Here is a 19,801-nt window from a genome sequence, read left to right as displayed (position 1 = left end):
GTCTGCGCTGCAGAGCAGCTGTGCTCTCGCTGGTCCCCCAGCTGGGTCAGTGGGGGCACTGGGGCTGGCGAGCACACTGTGGAGAGCAGATGTGTGGGGGTTTGGATATTTATGGACCTGCTGCATCTTGGCTCTAAGATACTGTTTCTTTTCTTGGAGGGGATTTCCAAACTTTTCTTGTGTCATTTCTGCTTGCAAGCTTAAATCCTTTTTCCAGATCCTGCTGAACTGATTGAGAAATGGTAGGCCACTTTCTCTTTGGGAATTCTTGCACACTGTATTCAGGTCATTGTTTGCTCTGCCTATTTGTTTGGAGAGACAGCCAAAGTGAGCTGTTTGGTGCTGCTTTCTGCTAAGAAGCATCTGACTGAAGTGAGAGGCTGCAGGATTTCTTCGCTTTGTGGATGTCTTTGCCAAGGGTTTCATATTTAGCTAATGGTAACTTCCTGAAGCCTTCAAGAGAAGGTGATGGTGGTGGGAACTGCTCATCCTGCTTTCTGGACATACCATGCATGCATGAGTAAGTATTTTCCCTTCTGCTTTTCTAAGAGCCTAATACATTCCATACGCTGTATTACAAAAGTGCATTCCAACTTATGTTATTCTTTTACAGATTTTAAGGAGTAAGGAAGCATCCGCACGTCAGGCGTATTCAGATCTAATGGCACAGCAAAATAGCACAGCTGATGAGAATAAAAAACTCATGGGAAAGGTAAAAACACTTGAGGAGATGTTGGAGAATATGAAGAAACAAAAAAGCCAAGTGGAACAGGAGCTCCCTAAAGTGAGAGAAGCTGCAGAAAAAGAGCGGAAGAAGCAGCAGAAGGAGATGGAAGAGATCTGTCTTCAGAAGACCAAGGCTGAGCAAGAGGCAAAGCAGTGTCGTATAGATCTAGAAAGCATTGAGAGAGAGAAAGCAGATGCAGAGCAGGAGTTGGAGTGTGTTAGGCAGTTCATTTTTCAGGCAGAGACACAAAGGAGTATACTGGAAGAAAACCTCCGTGCTTTTCGAAATCAAATAGAAGAAAGCACCTTTACCAGAAGAAACCTTGAAGACCTTCTAAGAAGAAAAGATACTAATCTTCATGATTTAGAGAAACAAAAAAAAACCTTGATGCAGGAACTGAAGAAAAAAACAGATGGGGAAGAGAAACTTATGAAGCTCATCAAGCAAATGGAACAAGATCTTGACTTTAAAGGGAACCTATCAGAAATAAAACTGCAAGAAAGAGAAACAACTGAATCCAGAAGGAAGATTGTTGAAGGCACATACTCTGTGATTAGAGAAACTTCCCTGCCAACTTTCACAGCTGGGCCAGGCAGCCAGTGTAGGATTGATTCTGAAATTATGAGCTTCCAAAAGAAACTAGAAGCCAAAAAAGTAGAAGAGCTTAAACAAAAGATAGATGAGTTGACCCTTGCTAACAAAAAAGCCGATAAAACTATTAAAGACCTGAAATATGAACTGAATGAAATTGAACTTCAAAAATCATCGACAGAAGAAAAGTCTCGTTTATTAAAAGAAAAACTAGATAAAGTCAACAGTGAACTTAAATGTCTAAAAATTAAGTTGGAGGACAAAGACCAGGTAGAGCAGGGATATTTGCAACAGTTGAAAGAACTGGACAGGCAACTACAGAGAACCACAGGTAAAGCTGAAGAGGTCATGCAAGAAAATATGGAACTTAAAAAACTTAAGATGAACTATCAGGAGGACCTGAAGTCTGTTCAGCAAGAAAAGACACAGCTAAAAAGAGAAATAGAGGAATTAACCAGATCACAGACAAAAACTGAAATAACTATCAAACATTTAAATTCACAAATCAGTTTTCTTCAAAAAGAGAAGCTGGCAGCTGAACATAGAACACAGTCATGTAAAGGAGAAGCAAATAATCTTCAAGACCAATATAGGAAAATTAAAGAAGAATTGATTCAAAAAACTAAAGTAGAGAAAGAAAACCAGCATGAAATTCAGATGCTGAAGAATGAATTAACCAAAAGCAATCAGGTGTCAGAAACATTGAAAAGACAGATAGAAGACCTTAATAAATGGAATACTGAAACAAAACTACTGATGAAGAAAATTCAGTCTGAATCAGAGAAGATGGCTTTGGAAAAAGAAAATATTCAGAGGAAAAATGATGCTTTGAAAGCCCTAGCAGATGGTTTCAAAGAACAATTGCGTACAACAAATGAACAATTGCACAAACAAACAATAATTGAGCAAGAATTCATATGTAAAATCAAAAGCCTAGAAGTTGATCTTGCAAAAACAAAAGACTTAGCTAGTGACTATAAACAAAAATGTGATAAACAAAATGTGTCCGCCCTTAGCATTGACCGGGAGGTTAAAAATTTAAATGCTCAGATGAATGCTCTAACTGTGGAAAAGAGAATGAGTGAGCAGAAGATGGCACTACAACAAGCTCATATACAAGAACTAAGTAGCAAATTAAAAAAATTGCAGGACGAACTCCATCAGAAGACTCTGGATGAACAGATGGCACGCAAGAAGATGATTCTATTTCAGGAAGAATCCATTAAGTTTAAACACTCTGCAGAGGAATTTAGGAAAAAAGTTGAAAAATTACTGGAATCCCATAGCATGACAGAAAAGGACATATCTGGTATAAAACTCGAATGTGTTGCTCTTCAGCAAGAAAAGCATATGGCTGAGGAAAACATCATGTTGTACAAGAGGCAAATGGAAGATCTGCAAGAAAGGCTCAAAAAATGTCACGAACAACTACAGCAAGGGAAGCAGGCTGAGATGGACTATCACCAGAAGTGCAGGAAACTCGAGGAAGAATTGGAAGTGCAGAAGCGCATGGTTGAGAGCTTGAAACAGAAGATGGATCTGCAGGTCAGGGAGAGTGAACAGAGATTTCTTTCATTTCAGAATGAAGTTCAGCAAAATAATGATCTCCAAGATTCTGGATTTAAATTGAGCTGTGAGAGAAGAGGAAATGATTTCAATTTCCTGAGTGAGACTGCAGCTAAAGAATTTGAACAGCTTCCTCCACGTACCTCACCTTTGTTAAGGCAGAAAAAGGAAAGATCAGGTTTTAAATCTGATCAAATAGAAGAAAATACATTGTATGTGAGTGCTGATGACACAGTGCCAAGAGAGGTGCAGTTTCAGATGTCAAGCATAAACCAATCATTAGAAGATTCAAGTTCCCAGTCTTTTACGGAGTTTGTCTCACAGACGAGTACACAGTTCCAGATAACTTTTGATAAAGCAAGCCAAATCTCTGGAACATCTGAAAGGGACACATTGAGGAACAGGAACCTACACAGTTCCAGACAAACCATTAGACATGGAGAAGACTCAAAACATGAATTAGGATTGGTAAAACTGCATCCCTTGGAGGTACACACTACATTTTGTGAGGGTTTGCCTTCCTAACGGTGCCTTTTACTAGTCCATTTGGTTGGCTGGTTTTGGTTATGCTTTATTACTATACTGTTTAGTATTTCTTATGTTCATGTCTTGGTGAAGGGAACCCCTTCTGTCTTACTTAACACAAAGAGCTTTATATTAGATCTTACTACCAGGTTTGTTAATGTCTAAGAAAGATTATTTTAAAAACCTGTATTGAAAATAAATTCACATACACTGTTGTATCTTTATTGGTCAAAGTAAGTTTTGATTAACAGCAGTAAGCTCATATAGTTACAAACAACAGTTACTGATGTTTAGTCTAGTCATATTCCTGTTATTGAATAAATATTTGAAATGGCAAATGCATTCAAAACTCAAGCTATTTATATATCTCTGCTTGCCAATCCTACTAGTGGTTCTCCTTTCTGACTTGCATTCAAGTTCTTCCTTTGGTTTCTCTGGTGGTGGATTTAGGAGTGAATTATGTGTACAGCTTAGTCTGCAGTTGTATTTCTCACTGTGTCAAAAACTTCCTATTTACAGATAGTGAAGAACAAGCACTATGACATGCATGTTGAAGTCACAACATTAAACCAAGAAAATGACAAGACTTTTGGTAATGAAGAGAGAATGTTTCAGGGATACAAAACTTCAGAAGGGTTTAGGAAAGAAGACTTTGCAAAGATGAGCTCTTTCTTAGGAGAAGAGGTTTTGAGGACTGTTGATGATGCTACTCAGCTGGAATGTTTTACAGAGGAATATGATGCTATTAAATTTCAAGGTCTCCGACATGATGTAACTGCCAGGCAGTTGACTGAAGTTAAACTTTTAGACAGGCTCACTGTTGAGCAGCTCATTGCAGGGCAGAAAACTGTTGGTGAGGTTCAGAAAAGTCTTGAAAAATTTTTAACTAAACCTACAGCTATAGCTGGGCTGTACCTTGAATCCAGCAAAGAGGTACTCTCTTTTGCTTTGGCAGCAAAGAAAAAAATAATGGGAAAAGCACTGGCCTTAGCATTTTTAGAGGCCCAAGCAGCTACTGGTTTCATTATTGATCCCACAACAGGTCAGAAATTCTCTGTTGATGATTCAGTTATTAGAGGGCTTGCAGATAGTGAATTCAAGAGTAGACTGCTTGAGGCAGAGAAAGCTGTTCTAGGTTATTGCTGTTCTGGCAAAGTGCTGTCTGTATTTCAGGCTGTGGAAGCTCAACTTTTAGAAAGACAAAAAGGTAAAAATATCCTTGAGGCTCAAATTGCATGTGGGGGGGTTATTGATCCTGTAAGAAGTGTTCGTGTACCTCCAGAAGCTGCTGTGCAGCTTGGCTTGCTTAATAACACAATTTTAAAATTTTTGCATGAGCCTTCAAGTAATGCAAAATGTTTCCACAATCCAAATAACAGGAAAGCTATGTACTACTGTGATTTGCTGAAAATGTGTTTGTTCAGTGTAAGCAGTAAATGCTTTCTGCTTCCAGTTGGTGAAAGGAAAATAAGCAGCCCATCAGCAGAGAAAAGTCATAAAACTTCTGTAATAAATGTTGACACAGGAAGTGAAATGACTTCATATGAGGCTTATAAAAAAAATTATATTGATAAAGCTACATATCTTGAGCTTTCGAAACAGGAATTTGATTGGAAGGAGTCTACGTGTTTTGACTCTGATGGAAATTCTTTTCTTTTGCTTACAGATCTTAAAACGGGTGTACAGTTTAATATTGAGGAGACCTTAAATCAGGGTAGAATTGACAGAGCGTTAGTCAGCAAATATAAGGAGGGCCTCATCGCAGTTAATGAGTTTGGTGATATCTTGGTTAGCAGTTCACAGCCAAATAAAGATGTAAACAGTCCTATTGCAGGGTTCTGGCTTTCTGAAACCAATGAAAGAATTCCAGTCTTGAAAGCCTCACGCAAAAATTTGGTGGACAGAGTTACTGCCCTCCGATGTCTTGAAGCTCAGGTTAGTACAGGAGGTGTAATTGATCCATTCACAGGGAAAAAGTACAGTGTTTCAGAGGCTTTGCAAAGGGAGTTAATTGATGATGGCTGTGCCAAGCAAATCCAGCAGTGTGAGCTGATCTTTACTGGGATCATTCATCCTGTAAGGAACACTGTTATGTCAGCTGTTGAGGCCGTGCATTTAAGTGCCATAGACAAAGACATGGGCATGCGCTGCCTGGAGTATCAGTACTTGACTGGTGGCTTGATAGATCCAAAGTCTCATTCCAGACTCACAATGGAAGATGCGATTAAGAATGGTATCATTGATGCTGTCACAGCTACAAAGATGAAGGATGAAAAATTTCACGGTAAAGTTTTAACATGCCCCAAAACTAAGAAGAAGATAACCTACAAAGAAGCTTTAGATAGAGCTGTTTTTGATTGCCACACTGGGCTGCGGTTGTTAGAAGCAGCTCAGCCCATGAAAACAGGAATTTCCAGTCTTTACTATAATTCATAGTGGACAAAAGATATTAATACTTCTTTTGGGCTCTGCTTTAAAACCTGTTAAAGTTAAGGAAAATATCTGTGATGGCTTTTATGGAAAATCATAAGTGGTGTTTTCTAGCAATAATTAGTTGCTGTAAAACTAATTGTTATGAACAACTAATTAGCATAAACCACTGAAACTGGAATTAGATATTACTTATTGCAAAACTGAAATTTATAGATAGGCAGATTAATAATTTCAAAATGCAATCTATGTGTTCAGTCTTTACCTGAAGGCCTTGTCTGTCATTACTTTGCATGCAGGTAGTGTAAATGAGAAACTATACTGAAGTTGATGAAGTTAGTATTAGTTCAAAGTGGGTAGATTTAGGTGAGACAATACTCATATTCTTACAATAAGGTTGAGAGGGATTGACCATTTTGTGAGTGAACACAGTGCAGTATTTAAGGTGACTTGTTACTTAAATTAAAATTACGAGTCTGCAGATACCATTTGTTTTACAAGAGTGGCAATAATATATACAGGAATTAAACCTGCAGTGTAGTAAGCACACATGCATCAGTACTTTTTCTCACACTAGTATTTCATTAATTTTAAGGGGCTGCTTACACCAGAAAGTTGTGTTTCCTGTCCTGAGTTTTTCTCTAATTTCATGTTATTTTTTTTTTCTTAGAATTGTCTTCTGCTCTAATAGGTAAATGAATTACAATTACATATCAAATTCTTAAAAAAATTCATTGAAATAAAATGTTTTAATTTGTACTTATGGTACATGGAAGGGCTTGACTGTGTTTTCTCAGTATTGATAAGTGTCGACCTAACAGATTGTACTTATATGAAAGGGAGAATGTTTTCCTGTGCAGAAAAAGATTAAATGTCTCAGTATTTTACTTTTATGTTTTATTGTTTCTGTAGACATAAAAGCAATGTATTCTTCCTAATTGTAATTTGGTAATTCATGTGCATAATGTGCAAAATACTGTTATGCCATACTGGTTGTATATATCCTTACCTGAGGGTAATGCAAAGGCAGCAATTCAAAGATACTTTATATGCAAATGCTTTTGAGATTTTATCTGCTGAGTAATGGCTGGGAAGCTATGCTTTTTCTTGCTATCAATAATTTTATAATGATTGCATGTGTGTATGAATAAGCACATTTATCATAATTAAAAATCAATTGAGGTATTCTTTTATTGTTAATAATTATGTGCCATTTTTGTTCCTACATCAAAGTGTCATAGTAATGCATGTGGTGGTAAATAAAAAAGAAATAATTTTATGTTTATGTGGTGATAATAATGGCATTGTGATAGAATTGTGTTTCTACAGACATTAATGTTACATATTTCAACAATTTACATTTACATGTTTCTTTACAATTCATGGCACTCATCAGAAATCAATGGAAGAGGAAAAGAAGGAACATGTTGAGAAAGTTGGGGATTTACTGAAATGGGTGTCAAACCTCAGCAAGACACTCAGCAAAGAAGAAGGAGAAAAGGCTGAAAAGACAGATTTACCTAAGCAGCAGGTACACATATCTTCTGAATAAAGCACCACTTCCTCTTTTTGGGTTTTTGCATGGATTAAAAGGCCAAAAAAAATCCATAAATACATTTTTCCCCCTACAAATCACCATCCACATTTCACTCAGGACATGATTTCACATTTGGTTGTGAGTAGAGAGTTGGGTAAATAAACATCAATGTTTAGGGACACAAGCATGTTACTCAGGAAGAAACTCCCACTGCTTTTTCCAGACCTCGTGTATGACACATTCTGACACTGCAAAATATCAGTTTAGAGAAACTGGACCCTGCATACCGTATGTCAGCCTTTGTAGAGGGAGAGTGCATCCTGTCAGGATGGCATTTTGGGCACCAGGAAGGAGAAAGTTGGTAGGAGGGGCTTGAGGGCCAAGTTTGTATTTATTTGTGTTTGAAAAGTTAATCTGAGGGGTCTTCTTAAGAGACAGTCAAAACTGCTGTCCTAGGAAGCACAGCAGATGTTGACTGAGGCCTCTCTGTTATCACACTAGTCCAGATGCTATTGGAGTGGCCCAACTTGATGCCTTTGTATTTAACACGATATTGTCACTGGGTGCAGTTCTAACTCAGACCATAAATTTCCATCTGTGAAGTTTCATGTCATTTCTAGGACCTTCTCTGCTGGGCTTGCCCCATGAAATAGCTTAGTTACACCTAGAAAGGTTTCAGTAGGTGAAGGCTTACCTGCACACTGAGCAGCAGAGGGACAGAGCAGTGTCTTGTCCACATCGCTCAGTACACTGCTGGATGTGTCATCATGCAAACATGATTTTAGCCCTCTTGGCATCCTGTTCCTATGGTTTTATTTTGGTGATGCTTTCTGGTGCCAGAGCCGCTGGACCAGCATGTGCATAAGTCCAGTTTGCTGTTGGGAAGGTTGGCAGTCCTGATGAGCACTGTTCCAGCATGTAGCTTGTTCAGAGAGGACCAGTGCTAGCTCTGAGTTTGTCCTTATATCTACAGGAGGAAGTGAGCTTGCACTGATTTGAACATATTAATTGGTAAATTGCTAGTAGCTAAAATCATAATTTGCAAAAGCATTCAACGCTGCCCTTGTTAATGACTACACTGCAAACATTTATCAGTACTGGGCTAGCTCTCAACTCCTTAGTAAGGACATCTTAGCTTACCACAGCAACTGTGGTTGCCATTCCCATCTCCCTCTGTCCAGCCCGAGCCTCCAGTGAGTAACCTGTGGGTTGGCTGTCTTGGCTTCCTCTGGGAGATGGGTGTTTGCTGAGGGTCTTTGCTTCCCTTGTGAAATGGCCTGGCAAGGTGGCTGCACCTTTCAGAGGTGCCTATGTTTGTGTCTCCACTGAATAGCAATGATACCTTGATAAATTGTGTAGAAACGCAAAGAAACTGGTGATTTCATAGCGAATGTCAGCTGAAATACATTTCACTTAGAGAACTGGGGTTGCTGTGGAGTGTAGCCAAAGAAGACTGCTACTGGCAGCAGCTTTTCTTCTTCACTGGGAAGAAAAGCTGCTGCCAGTAGTGACAGGGTGCACACAGCAGCCACAGTGACACTGGTTCCCTGAGTAAAATGGATTTTGTGACCCCCATCTACTACTTCAGCCTGCTCACCTCATCTTCTTGCATAGTGCATCCAGTGGTTCTCTTGGTTCCTGTGCAAGCAGTACAGGTGATGAGATTGTGGCTTGCTGGTTGTGATTGCAAATGGAGACTTTTTGGGCCCTTTGGTAAATGCAGACAAGGAGAGACTGGTTTTGTCCATACCAAGGTGAATGAAGGGCTCAAGCACCTTGCTCAAGACCTAGCACCTATGTTGAAAACATCTCCAGCTTGTAAAACTCCCTTTTCATAATTTGCCTTTATGAGTGCTTTTCTTTGAAGAGACTGCAGGGAGATTCTCAGGAAAGATAGGAGATTAAATTCCCACAAGTTCCTCTACCAGAACAAGTCCTTTATTGGGGAGGGCACAGAACTGATAGTGTGGAGAATATTAATTAATAATTCATTTTTTCCCAGGTATCTCATATTGCATTTGTCTCTGTTTTTGAATTTCATGAAGGCTTGTGGTCTTCTGCTATATTTTTTCAAAAATTTGTTATCTCTTATTTTGGTGAGCAACTTCTTGAACATGACTATTGTACACAACCTCTATAAAGCTACTATTAAGTGTGCCAATTACAATAAGTGATTTTAAATGATTGGTTAATTTTCTATCAAATAACATTTTGAAATATTCTATTTGTTTTGCCCACTAGTTTTCTAAAAAGAGCTTGCTTAATCAAAAGATATATCACAATGACTGACTAATATGTAAATGATGCAATTCCGATAAATAATATTGCTCTACTGATTGCCAGTGTTTTTTTAAAAATCAAGCTCTTTCATTATTGAGATTAGTCCCAGATACAAATAAGGGTTCATTTGTTTGTTTTGTTTATTTATATACATTATTGAGTTTTGAACACAGGTTATTTATTTTTCAGATTTCCCTTCATGAAATGTCAACCAAGAAAGAACAAATAGCTGAAGCTCTGCAGACAACTCAGTCATTTTTAGCTAAGCACAGTGACAAGTATGCCATTTTTTATTTTTTCAAATAATGTAAAATTAATTGAATAAATACATACTGTTTGCTTAAAAAGAAATCACATCCTTTTAGATCTAATTGCGTGTCGTGTACAGTTTGGGAGTTTTTTATCTTCTCATTTGATGAAGCTTGATGCAATTTTGTTGATTTCAAGAATTTGACTTTGTTTGTATACCTCTGGTCATCTTAAAAATATTAGATATTTAACATTTAATTTGAAGTCAAAATAATTAACAAATTTGTAGTGAATGAGTACTTGAACTATCTAGCAGAAGATTTTTTCATTTGTGTCTGAAAACAGATTTAAGTTACTAAATTGCTGAGATATCTCAAGACTCCTTGATAGTTACCTGTCTTGACTGGTAACCAGTAGACAGAGCCCCATGCAAAAGTTAAATGCTTCTTTTCCTGAATAACTGCAATGAGACTGTAGCTTTCTTGAGCATCTTTGTAATTAGGCTGTATTTTTTCCAGACTACTTGTACTAATTTCTGTTCCCCATTTTTAAGTAAAGGTAGGCAGATCACTCCCAACAAGTTAAAAATTACCCAGAGATCTCCTCATTCCATTTTTTCTTTTTCCATGATAGAATGACAGATGAAGAGAGACATGAAATGGAAAAGCAAGTTAGATCCCTCCAGGAAAGCTACAGCTTGTTATCCAATGAAGCTTTGAAGCAGCTGCAGGAAGCACATCTGGGTGATGAAAAGATGGAAGAAAAGGTAACAAGATTCAAACTTAGATTTCAGTTCCTCTTGAGATTTCTTGCATGGTTTTCAAACGACACATGATCAGCAAAAGAAGAAGCTGCAATTAACAGTGTGTGGAAGGACTAGATATTTAATTGACTGAAGGTTTTGTGTATTTGCTATGAAATATATGTGACCTTACCTGTGCACATGAGCATTCTATTCATCAAACTTCTTCTGAAAAGTCTTAATAATGTGTGCCTTGCATGAAGAAAGATAAGCAAATCATTCATCTCTTAACTCTTCTCTTAAAAGCCATTCTTTGACTGCTAGATAAGTGTGCATTTCTGCTGCAAAAATGACACTGTAAAATAACATGTTCATCTCTCCCATATATCACTCAGAAATATCCTAGAAGTGATCTACTTTCAGGTTTTCCTAATTTTTTTCTGGGTATGAAAATGGGAGGACATAATACAATTTTCTCTGAGACACCATGAATATATTTGTTAATGAGTATTAGTCTTAAATATGGACTATTTAAGAGTATTCTCATATACATACAGAGGCAGAGTCTGTGTAATGAGTTCAGGTAATGTTGACAAACTGACTTCATGCTTTCCATGTGAACTAAATGCAATATTTGGTGCTGGAATATCTGATTCCATATTGTTGATTGTATATACAGAAATGCTGTATGCTGTAAACATGAATAGCATGGTTGTGTTGAATCACATACTGTTTCCAAATATTCTAACCTTTCACAGACATTTATAGCATGAAAATGTGCCTTTCAGGTATATGTTCTATTTGCCCTCTCTGCAATCATTTCTTCTATTGTCTTTCACTAACCCTATTTATGTATGCAAAGCCTAGGTTTTCAATTCACAGATGCATGTTGGTTTTAAATCTTTTATCACATCGTGTGCTGTTGAATGACTGACATAGATCACTTGTGCATTTGAGCTGCTAACATTCACAACATTCCCCCAGGCCTGGTAAGTACATGTTTTTATGCTTATCATGCATTCAAAATCAAAATAATATTTTAAACATACAATCCAAAAAGGATGATAATTTTTCTTTTATATTCCCTTTTAGGTGAATAAAGTCATTGCTGGTGTCATTGACCAAACAACTGGAGAAGTCCTTTCAGTCTTTCAGTCTGTTTTAAGAGGTTTTCTTGACTATGACACTGGAATTAGATTGCTTGAAAATCAGCTGATTCTTTCTGGAATAATTTCTCCAGAATTAGGAGTGTGTTATGGTTTGGAAGAAGCTAAAGCCCATGCCTTAATTGATGAGCAGATTCTGTTGCAGCTGCAAGAATTAAGTAACGCAAAGAAGCTTATGTCACAATCATCATTAGCAAATATTCCAGTTGTTTCAGCTTTAGAACAAGGTCTGATTTCAGAACATCTGGCTGTTAAAATTCTTGAGAATCAGCTTTCAAGTGGTTATTTGATTTTGCCATCTACTGGAGAAAAGCTGTCTTTGCAGAATGCTTTCCAGAGAAATCTCATTTCTCCAACCTTATATTCCAAACTCCTAGAAAGACAAGATACATGTAAAGATCTCATAGATCCCAACTGTGCTGAGAAAATTTCCCTTGAACAGATGGTTCATAGAAGCATAGTACATGAAGCAACAGGGTTAAGACTCCTGCCTGTGAAACCACAAGAAAAAGGGAGAATTGTGCTGAAATGTGGAAGGAAGGTGACTATTTTGAGGGCAGCCCATGAAGGGCTCATTGACAGGGAAACAATGTTCAGGCTGCTGGGTGCTCACTTAATGTCTGGAGGTATCATTGACCCCGACTCAGGGAAACGAATGACTGTGGAAGAGGCCATGAGACAAGGGATGATAGACCAGGACACGGCTTGTGGGATCCTCTCACGCCAGGTTCAGACTGGTGGAATCCTTTGTCAAAATTCAGGACAACGCTTGACTGTTGATGAAGCTGTGCAATGCAACTTAATATCAGCTACCAGTGCTCTGCTGGTATTAGAAGCTCAGAGAGGCTTTGTGGGACTAATTTGGCCTCACACTGGTGAAATATTCCCTGTATCAACTTCTTTGCACCAAGATATGGTTACAAATGAGCTGGCATTCAAAATACTGAATGATAGAAAGAAAATAGCTGCACTTTACATTCCAGAAACTTGTGAAATAATCAGTCTTGACAAGGCTGCAGAATCAGGGATTATAGACAGTAATACTGTATCCATTTTGACCAATGTGACTTTACCAGATAAAATGCCCAATGTAGAAGAAATAAAGTCCCTTTGTAAAAATGCTGCAAAGTGGTTATCAACTTATGAATTTCTGCCATCTATATTTCATGGCTCTGAGGGGGAACATGAAGTTTCTGGCACAGAAGACCCTGTATGTCATAATGTAGATGAAGCTAAGAAACTATTCATGTCTTACCTGATGGTAAATAGTTACATGGATGCAAACACTGGACAGAGACTTTTGTTATATGATGGACAACTGGAAGAAATCATCAATATGTTGATGGAAGGCGATAGTGCTGGGTACAATGCTGGTGTATCAGAAATAGAGTTTAGTAACAAATATGTAAGTTCAAAAGGAATTCACCTAAAGTCAGCAAACAGTGTTCAGGGTGATCTTTCAGGTGCTGAGAACTCTGGTAATAACAGGAAATGTAATCAATGTGATGATTCTGGGAATTACATATCTTCACAGGAATGGGGAATTACATATCCCCATGTGTGCAGGCCAGATGTTTGCAATATTCTTGGTACTGAGCAATCAGAATATACACAGGAGATGCAGTTAACTACCCCTGCAGAACTCAGAAATGTAGTAAGCAGCACTCAAAATTCCATGATGAGAAATGATCTCAGAGGTTTTTTGGAGGTTTCTGAGTGGACAGAACTCTGTAAGCATAACAATCAGCAGACAAATTCAGGAAACATTGAAGGATATCTTCCAGATTACTCGAATACAAGATTTTTATCACAAACAGCAAAAGAAGAGATTTGTGTGGGAGACATTCTGGATAATGAAAACATGAATGATAAAACATTACAAAATTCCTTGAGCATGAATGATTTGTCAGATAAGGAAACATGGAGGGAACTGGAAAGGTGCACGGACTATGGGCCTCCCACATTTCAAGCTGACAGTAGCAGAATGGTACTGGATAACAGCAAGAAAGATAATTTTCAGAGTAATCTTGATTTATCCATCACTGCAGACACTGAATATAGACTTCCAGAAGAATTGGTTAGTCAATGTTGTGTCACACCAAAGTTTGAAGACAACAGATATGGTGCACAACTTCTCCAGGAGTACGCAGGTCCATCTCTACAGGACTGTCTTTATATCCATGGAAGGCCATCCCTGGAGGATTGTGCTGATTTTCAGAATAAACTGTGTCTAGAGGACAGCATAGACATGCACCATAGGCTTTCATGGGGTGGTGATGCTGTCACACATGATGGACCACCTCTGGGCCACAGTAACAGCACAGCACAAAGGCTGACAGAAGAAGAAAGTGATCTTATATTCCACAGGTTACTGCCGTGTGACAGTAGCTCTGACTCCTCAACAGAGGAGGGGGATGGCATCCCACAGCTTGAGAGTAGCTGCTTGCAGCAAGGATGTGGTGAGGTGGCCTCTGAAGAGGATGGTGATGATGCCTATGAAACACCTCAGGGTGATGATGATGACAGTGATGTCTATGATACTCCACAAATTGATGATGATGATGATGATTCCTCTGACACTTCTCAAGGTGATGAGGGGTTTGACACCTTGCAGGTGGGGGATGATGATACACCAGAGCCAGAATTGGCTGGAAGATCAGTTCCATTAGGTTTTCTGGAGGAGAGAGGTGGTCGAATAACCATGAAAGAAGAGACCAGCTCTTTTCAAGAACTTGCAGCTAATGCTGGAGAGAATGTTCATGTGAATGTGAAAGGGCAACCTGAGAGCATAACTGTAGCTTCTGCAAATGCCAAAACTATGGAGAAAATCCTTGAGGGAAGGGGAAGAACAGGGAGTTTTGGAGCGAAGGAGCTAGATTTGCCAGTTACTGTTGAGAGTGAAGGAACAAAGGAAGGAGGCATGACCTATTTACAGAAAATGTATGAAGCAGATGTACAAGACAGGAATGAGGAAGTTGAAATGAAAGCAGAAGGTGACCTGTGTGAGGAGGAATCTGAAGGTACACAGGAGGGGGAAGATTATGAGGAGGATTATGATAGTTATGATGACTCTGACACTAATTCTGACAGTGAAGATGAAATGGATATTTTTGATTCACATAATCAATGTGTAAGTGCAGGAGACCAGCTGTTAATGTCTGTAGAAGATGTAGAAAGGAGCAATGAAAACAATCAGAATATTGATGACTACTGCTATTCTTTAGGCCACACGACAGGGTATAGTTTGCAATTCCAGTCTAACCATGAAAATGGAAAACTATCCCCAGTAATATGTGAATCAATGTCAAATATTTCTGAAGAAAGATGTGTTGGTCTTCCATGTACCAGTGAAGAAGCCAGACAGCTGGAAACAGAAGATGAATATGGGACTTGTGTCAAAAGTGAACACATGCCAAAAGATTCTGCTGAGCCTATCCAGTCTGAAAATACCTTTGGCACTAAATGGATGTCCACAAAGAGTGAGGAGAATAATGAAACACAGTTTAGGGTTCCAGGTTCTCAGCTTCTTGATGGTACTGTGAAATCTGACATCAGTGTGACAGCCTGCCTACAGCAAGCTGATGATGATCAAAGTACCCGGACAAATTTTCTTCTCTCAGAATGCATTACTGATAGCATGAATAAAGACAATAATACCATGCCAATGTTAGATTCAAATCATGGACAAAGACAGAGAGAGGCACTGCTTGCAGAGGAAAAAGTATTAAATTATATGGAACAGCTAAAGGAAAGCTCATCCCAAATGGACAATAAATTCCTTACAGATACCCCTTATGTGAGTGATAAGAGTTCACTTAGAGACCCAACACATCCAGTTACCAGTTGGAAGCATGGTCAAATAGAAAGAGGTTTTGAAATTCTTACAGAAAATGAAAATAGGGTAAATATTATGGAGGAATGTGAAGTCATGGAACTAAGTAATAGTCCCATTCAGATGGACAACCTTGGGGAAATATTTGATGCAACAGTAATTAAAGCTGCTAGAGAAACTCCTGCTGCAGGTAAAGAAAAAGTAAATGTTGATCAAAGTTTTCTTGACATTCAAGGGGCAAGATCAGATGAATTTAATAGAAGTGGTAACATTTCTCCTCTAAAACAACATACAGCATGCATAAAAGAAGGTGGCCATTTTTCAGAACTCAGTGAAATTGAATTCTGTTTTGAGAACATGGAAAGAGGGGAAAAAAGTATACGAAATGAAAAGGATTTCCTGCTAAATATGGAAGAAATGCGTTCAAGTGAATGTAACACTTACTCTTTTCCCACATCTAATACAGCAACACCAAAGGAGATTAGCATAACTAAAGGAACAGGGAGGCTTAACTGTCAAAATACTGACAACAACGTTCTGAAAGACATTCCAGAAAACAAAAGCAGCAGTGATAGTGAAATTACCTCCACAAAACCAGATTCTTTAGGAACTATTGAGGATACCAAAGAGTTAAGGGATGGATGTGAAGCGCAACCTACTGGGAGTCATATCCATACCAGTGGTGTTTCTTCTGCAATTCTGAGTAGCATGGGGACTAAGTTGAATTATGGTGCCCAGAACAAGCATGAGATGCTGAAAAGCACAAAGGGAGAAAATGTCATGGTCAGTGACACTTCCTCCCTTGGAAATGGTTTCAAAAAACAAATGTCCATGGAGTCGTTGCAAAAAGAAATGGGACCCTGCGAAGACTTTCAAGTAAAGGAGGGTATTTTGCAATCAGCAGATGTGTCTGACACACCAATGGAAGACTTACAGAGTATATTACAAAAGAAATTGAAAATGGGACAGGTTTACTTTAAGCAGGAATGTGAACCCCTAAGTTACTCTGATACCAGAACTTTAATGCAAAATTTACTTAAAATGGTTAGAAGCACTCAGCTTGAGAGTGAAATGTCTAGTGGGTCAAATCTGAAGCAAATAAGCAATGCTGTTAGAACTGCATTAATGGTCACCACGCTGTGTGCAGAGCCCAAGGACAGTGATGCTCCTTCACTGCTTTGGCCTGATTGCAGAAGTCCTGATCTTCTTCATGATATTCTGAAGCATGAATCCTGCAAGCAAAAGACAGCTGATTCAGATGAAAGGAAGAATGAAATAGACATGAAAGCTCCTGTTCCCAAGCTTGCTACCAATGAACTTCTGGAAATTTTTCAAATCTCGCTTGGAGATGAAAGTACAAGCAAGTTAGAGGAGCTGATAAATGGTTTGCTTAGGAGCTCACAGGTTGCTGGTACTGCCACAGAGCATGAGGGTAAAGGCAAAGGAGATGGGCTTTATTCTCTCTCCTCAACAGAACAATCAGAGCTTGGATCAGAAATCGATGAAGAGAAAACATTGGCAGATCACAGAACCACTGCTTGGAAAAGTGGTCAGGAGCATGGGAAGACAGAAAGCCTGTCCAAAGGCTTTACTGAGCCTGCTTTGAAAACAGAAGAAGCAGTCATGGGAGACACCCCCACTAGCATGGTAAGTAAAAGAATATGTGCTCAGTGTCCTGTGTTAGTGGAATTGCATGGATCTTTCCAAGTGGTGGAGAGAACAATTTAACTGGAAAAATGGTTGAAAAATTAGATTATAAATGTAAAATAAATCATAATAAATCCAAAGAATTTTATTGCTTATTTTCAAGTCAGTTTGGAAAATCTTATTTTTAAAACTCATTTTCAGTTTGATGGACTACAGCAATGTTTAAAGTTAACAGAGAAAATGCAAGAACATTTGGCAGTGCTTCAAGATATGAAAAACCACCTAGATAAACAGCAGACTATTAGTAACAGCCTGGAAATACTAAAAGCTGAACTGGAACAGCTAGAGGTAAGTAAAGTGTCCTTTATGCTTTGTACTTTTTGTACTTCAGTGATGAGTGCTAAATATAGCCGTTAGGTGTAAAAAGGGAGATTCAAAATGCAGTTAAAGCAATTCAGATTTAAACATTTTTCCTAGTAACTTAAAGCGTTTTTGTTGTATTCTCTTTGTAGTCATTTGACTCAGGACTGGCTACCTTTGCAGTTATCTTAAAAAAGGACATGAAGCTGGCAGAAGAATTCTTAAAGTCTTGTAAAAGGGATATTCCAGAAGAGAAGCTTAAAGAGCTAAAGATAAGCTATGACTCTTTGCAGGAAACATTTTTAGAGGTCTGTGATAGATCTTCAAAACGAGCAAAACAAATAGTCTGCGCTGTTGACTTGGAAATGGTATGTTTTTAGCAGTGTGTGTTTTTACCTTGATTTTCTTCAAGGCAATTGGGCTAAAATAAAGGAATTTGGATTTTCTTTATTTTATCCTAGTATAAAGATACATTTATTATTCAATTTAATATGGTAGAAAATGTGAGTATACTACAGAAGCATAAATAAATATACAAATTCCCTTTCTAGTCTAAGCTTGCAGGATTACACCAGCAACTTTTTAACCAACTGCAGAGATTTTCAGACTGGATCACAGAGAAAAATAAAATCATGAACGACTTCACAGTGAATACTAATGATATAGAAGAGATGAAGAAAAGTTTACAGATACTTAAAGTAAGTTCTCTTTATGGCAGGTGTTGATGTTTCAATATTGGTCCTTATTATTAATTATTAGCTAGGTTTTTTATTCCTTCTCAATAATCTCTATGGCCTAAAGAGAGGACTAGAAGTAATTACTTAAGAAGACAACAATTAGATAATCCAGTAATAAAATCTTGTTGATTTGCTTTTTCACTTGCAAATAAAGTTTCATAGAGTTAGGATTACTGAGAATGCTATTGGTTCTACTTACATTTGTTGCAATAAATCTGAGCCTTTTAGATATCTAATATATAATACAAGTATTTCAGTGATTAAAATTGAATTTTTATGCATTGGGTTCAGAATTTAACTGAAGTTTGATTGCCTTCCAAATCAATTCTATGTGAGAACACAAGATGGGAAAAGATAAAAAGGTTTCTTCATTACACACTCCATAAAATGACTAACGGCAAACAAAGCAGATAAAATGTTTAGTAAAGTTAATATACTTCTATATGTATTAACAATAAAAATTATTTTAGTTGTTTTAATGTGCTTAAATGGAGTTTCAGAGAAATGGTATGGTCATAGGGGCTCCACAGTGTGTAGCTGTTGATAGAATTTGCCACATTGCTAGAAATGCTGACATTCCTGCTGTGGAGTTAAGAATAGGAATGATTTCAAGTATATGTTTTAAAATTTCTGGATCTTCAGACCAGATGTCACCTAGAAATGTTACATCTAACCTGCCATAAATCTTTTAGAGTTGAAGGTCAGTCAGTTTTCAAAAATCTATGAGAGGCCAAAGAAATAGAGATGTACAAGATCGCGTATTTTATTCATTGGACCCAAGCTGTCCTGAGGCAAACCATGTGCAAGTTCTAACGTCATACCTGAATGTGGCAGTATGATTCTGAGTTTTGATTTTCCATGGCTAAATTGTATACCAAAAGCATTTTGGGATAAGGGCTAAGAAGAGATGGTAGGCATAGTTGTGGTTTATTTGTTCCCAATTTTTCTTGCTAGTAATTCCCTTCACTTCATTTACAGAACAGTGCTGCAGAGCTCAGCTGTAAAAAAATGCAACTGGAGTCCACTGCTTTTGATGTTCAGTTCTTCATTTCTGAACATGCTGAAGATCTTTCTCCTAATCAGAGCAAACAGCTACTGAGGCTCTTAAATACCACCCAGAAATCTTTTCAGGAAGCACAGGAAGCAGTAACTTCTCAAGTGGAAAGTTTAGAGGCTCAGTTACAGGCAGTGCAAGAGCTGGGTGATCAGAAGGTTTGCCTTTCTGTGTAAATGTGTGCTGAATGTTTCTGTCTATGGATGAGGAATTTTTATACCAGCATGCAATATTGAGTGTATTTCTATCTTTTCCCTTTTTACTACAGATACATTTGTAGCTCTACAAAAATGATATTGATGAAATTTGGTGCATTATCATTTTTGTCTTTCTTTGTTATACTCACAGAAACAGCATA

The 19,801-nt window shown here is 37.9% G+C and overlaps 1 protein-coding gene across 6 annotated transcripts in view; it reads left to right on the top strand.

Annotated features, from left to right (window-relative positions):
• DST (dystonin) overlaps positions 1 to 19,801 on the top strand; it is a 289,185-nt gene that overhangs the window by 166,971 nt on the left and 102,413 nt on the right. For 4 of the 6 annotated variants that reach the window (XM_058802809.1, XM_058802808.1, XM_058802807.1 and 1 more), the window contains 3 exons: positions 7,236 to 7,370; positions 9,846 to 9,934; positions 10,539 to 10,671. In XM_058802809.1, coding sequence (XP_058658792.1) covers positions 7,236 to 7,370; positions 9,846 to 9,934; positions 10,539 to 10,671 — 357 coding nt within the window. Of the gene's footprint in view, positions 1 to 613; positions 3,374 to 3,928; positions 7,096 to 7,235; positions 7,371 to 9,845; positions 9,935 to 10,538; positions 10,672 to 11,739; positions 17,293 to 17,493; positions 17,641 to 17,804; positions 18,021 to 18,203; positions 18,351 to 19,367; positions 19,602 to 19,801 lie in introns of those variants that run through there. The other 2 variants (XM_058802805.1, XM_058802811.1) reach the window with 2 other exon arrangements.

The sequence above is a fragment of the Ammospiza caudacuta genome, chromosome 3 (genome assembly GCF_027887145.1).
Source record: "Ammospiza caudacuta isolate bAmmCau1 chromosome 3, bAmmCau1.pri, whole genome shotgun sequence".
NCBI classification, from domain to species: domain Eukaryota; kingdom Metazoa; phylum Chordata; class Aves; order Passeriformes; family Passerellidae; genus Ammospiza; species Ammospiza caudacuta.
This window is presented reverse-complemented; position numbering and strand designations above follow the sequence as displayed.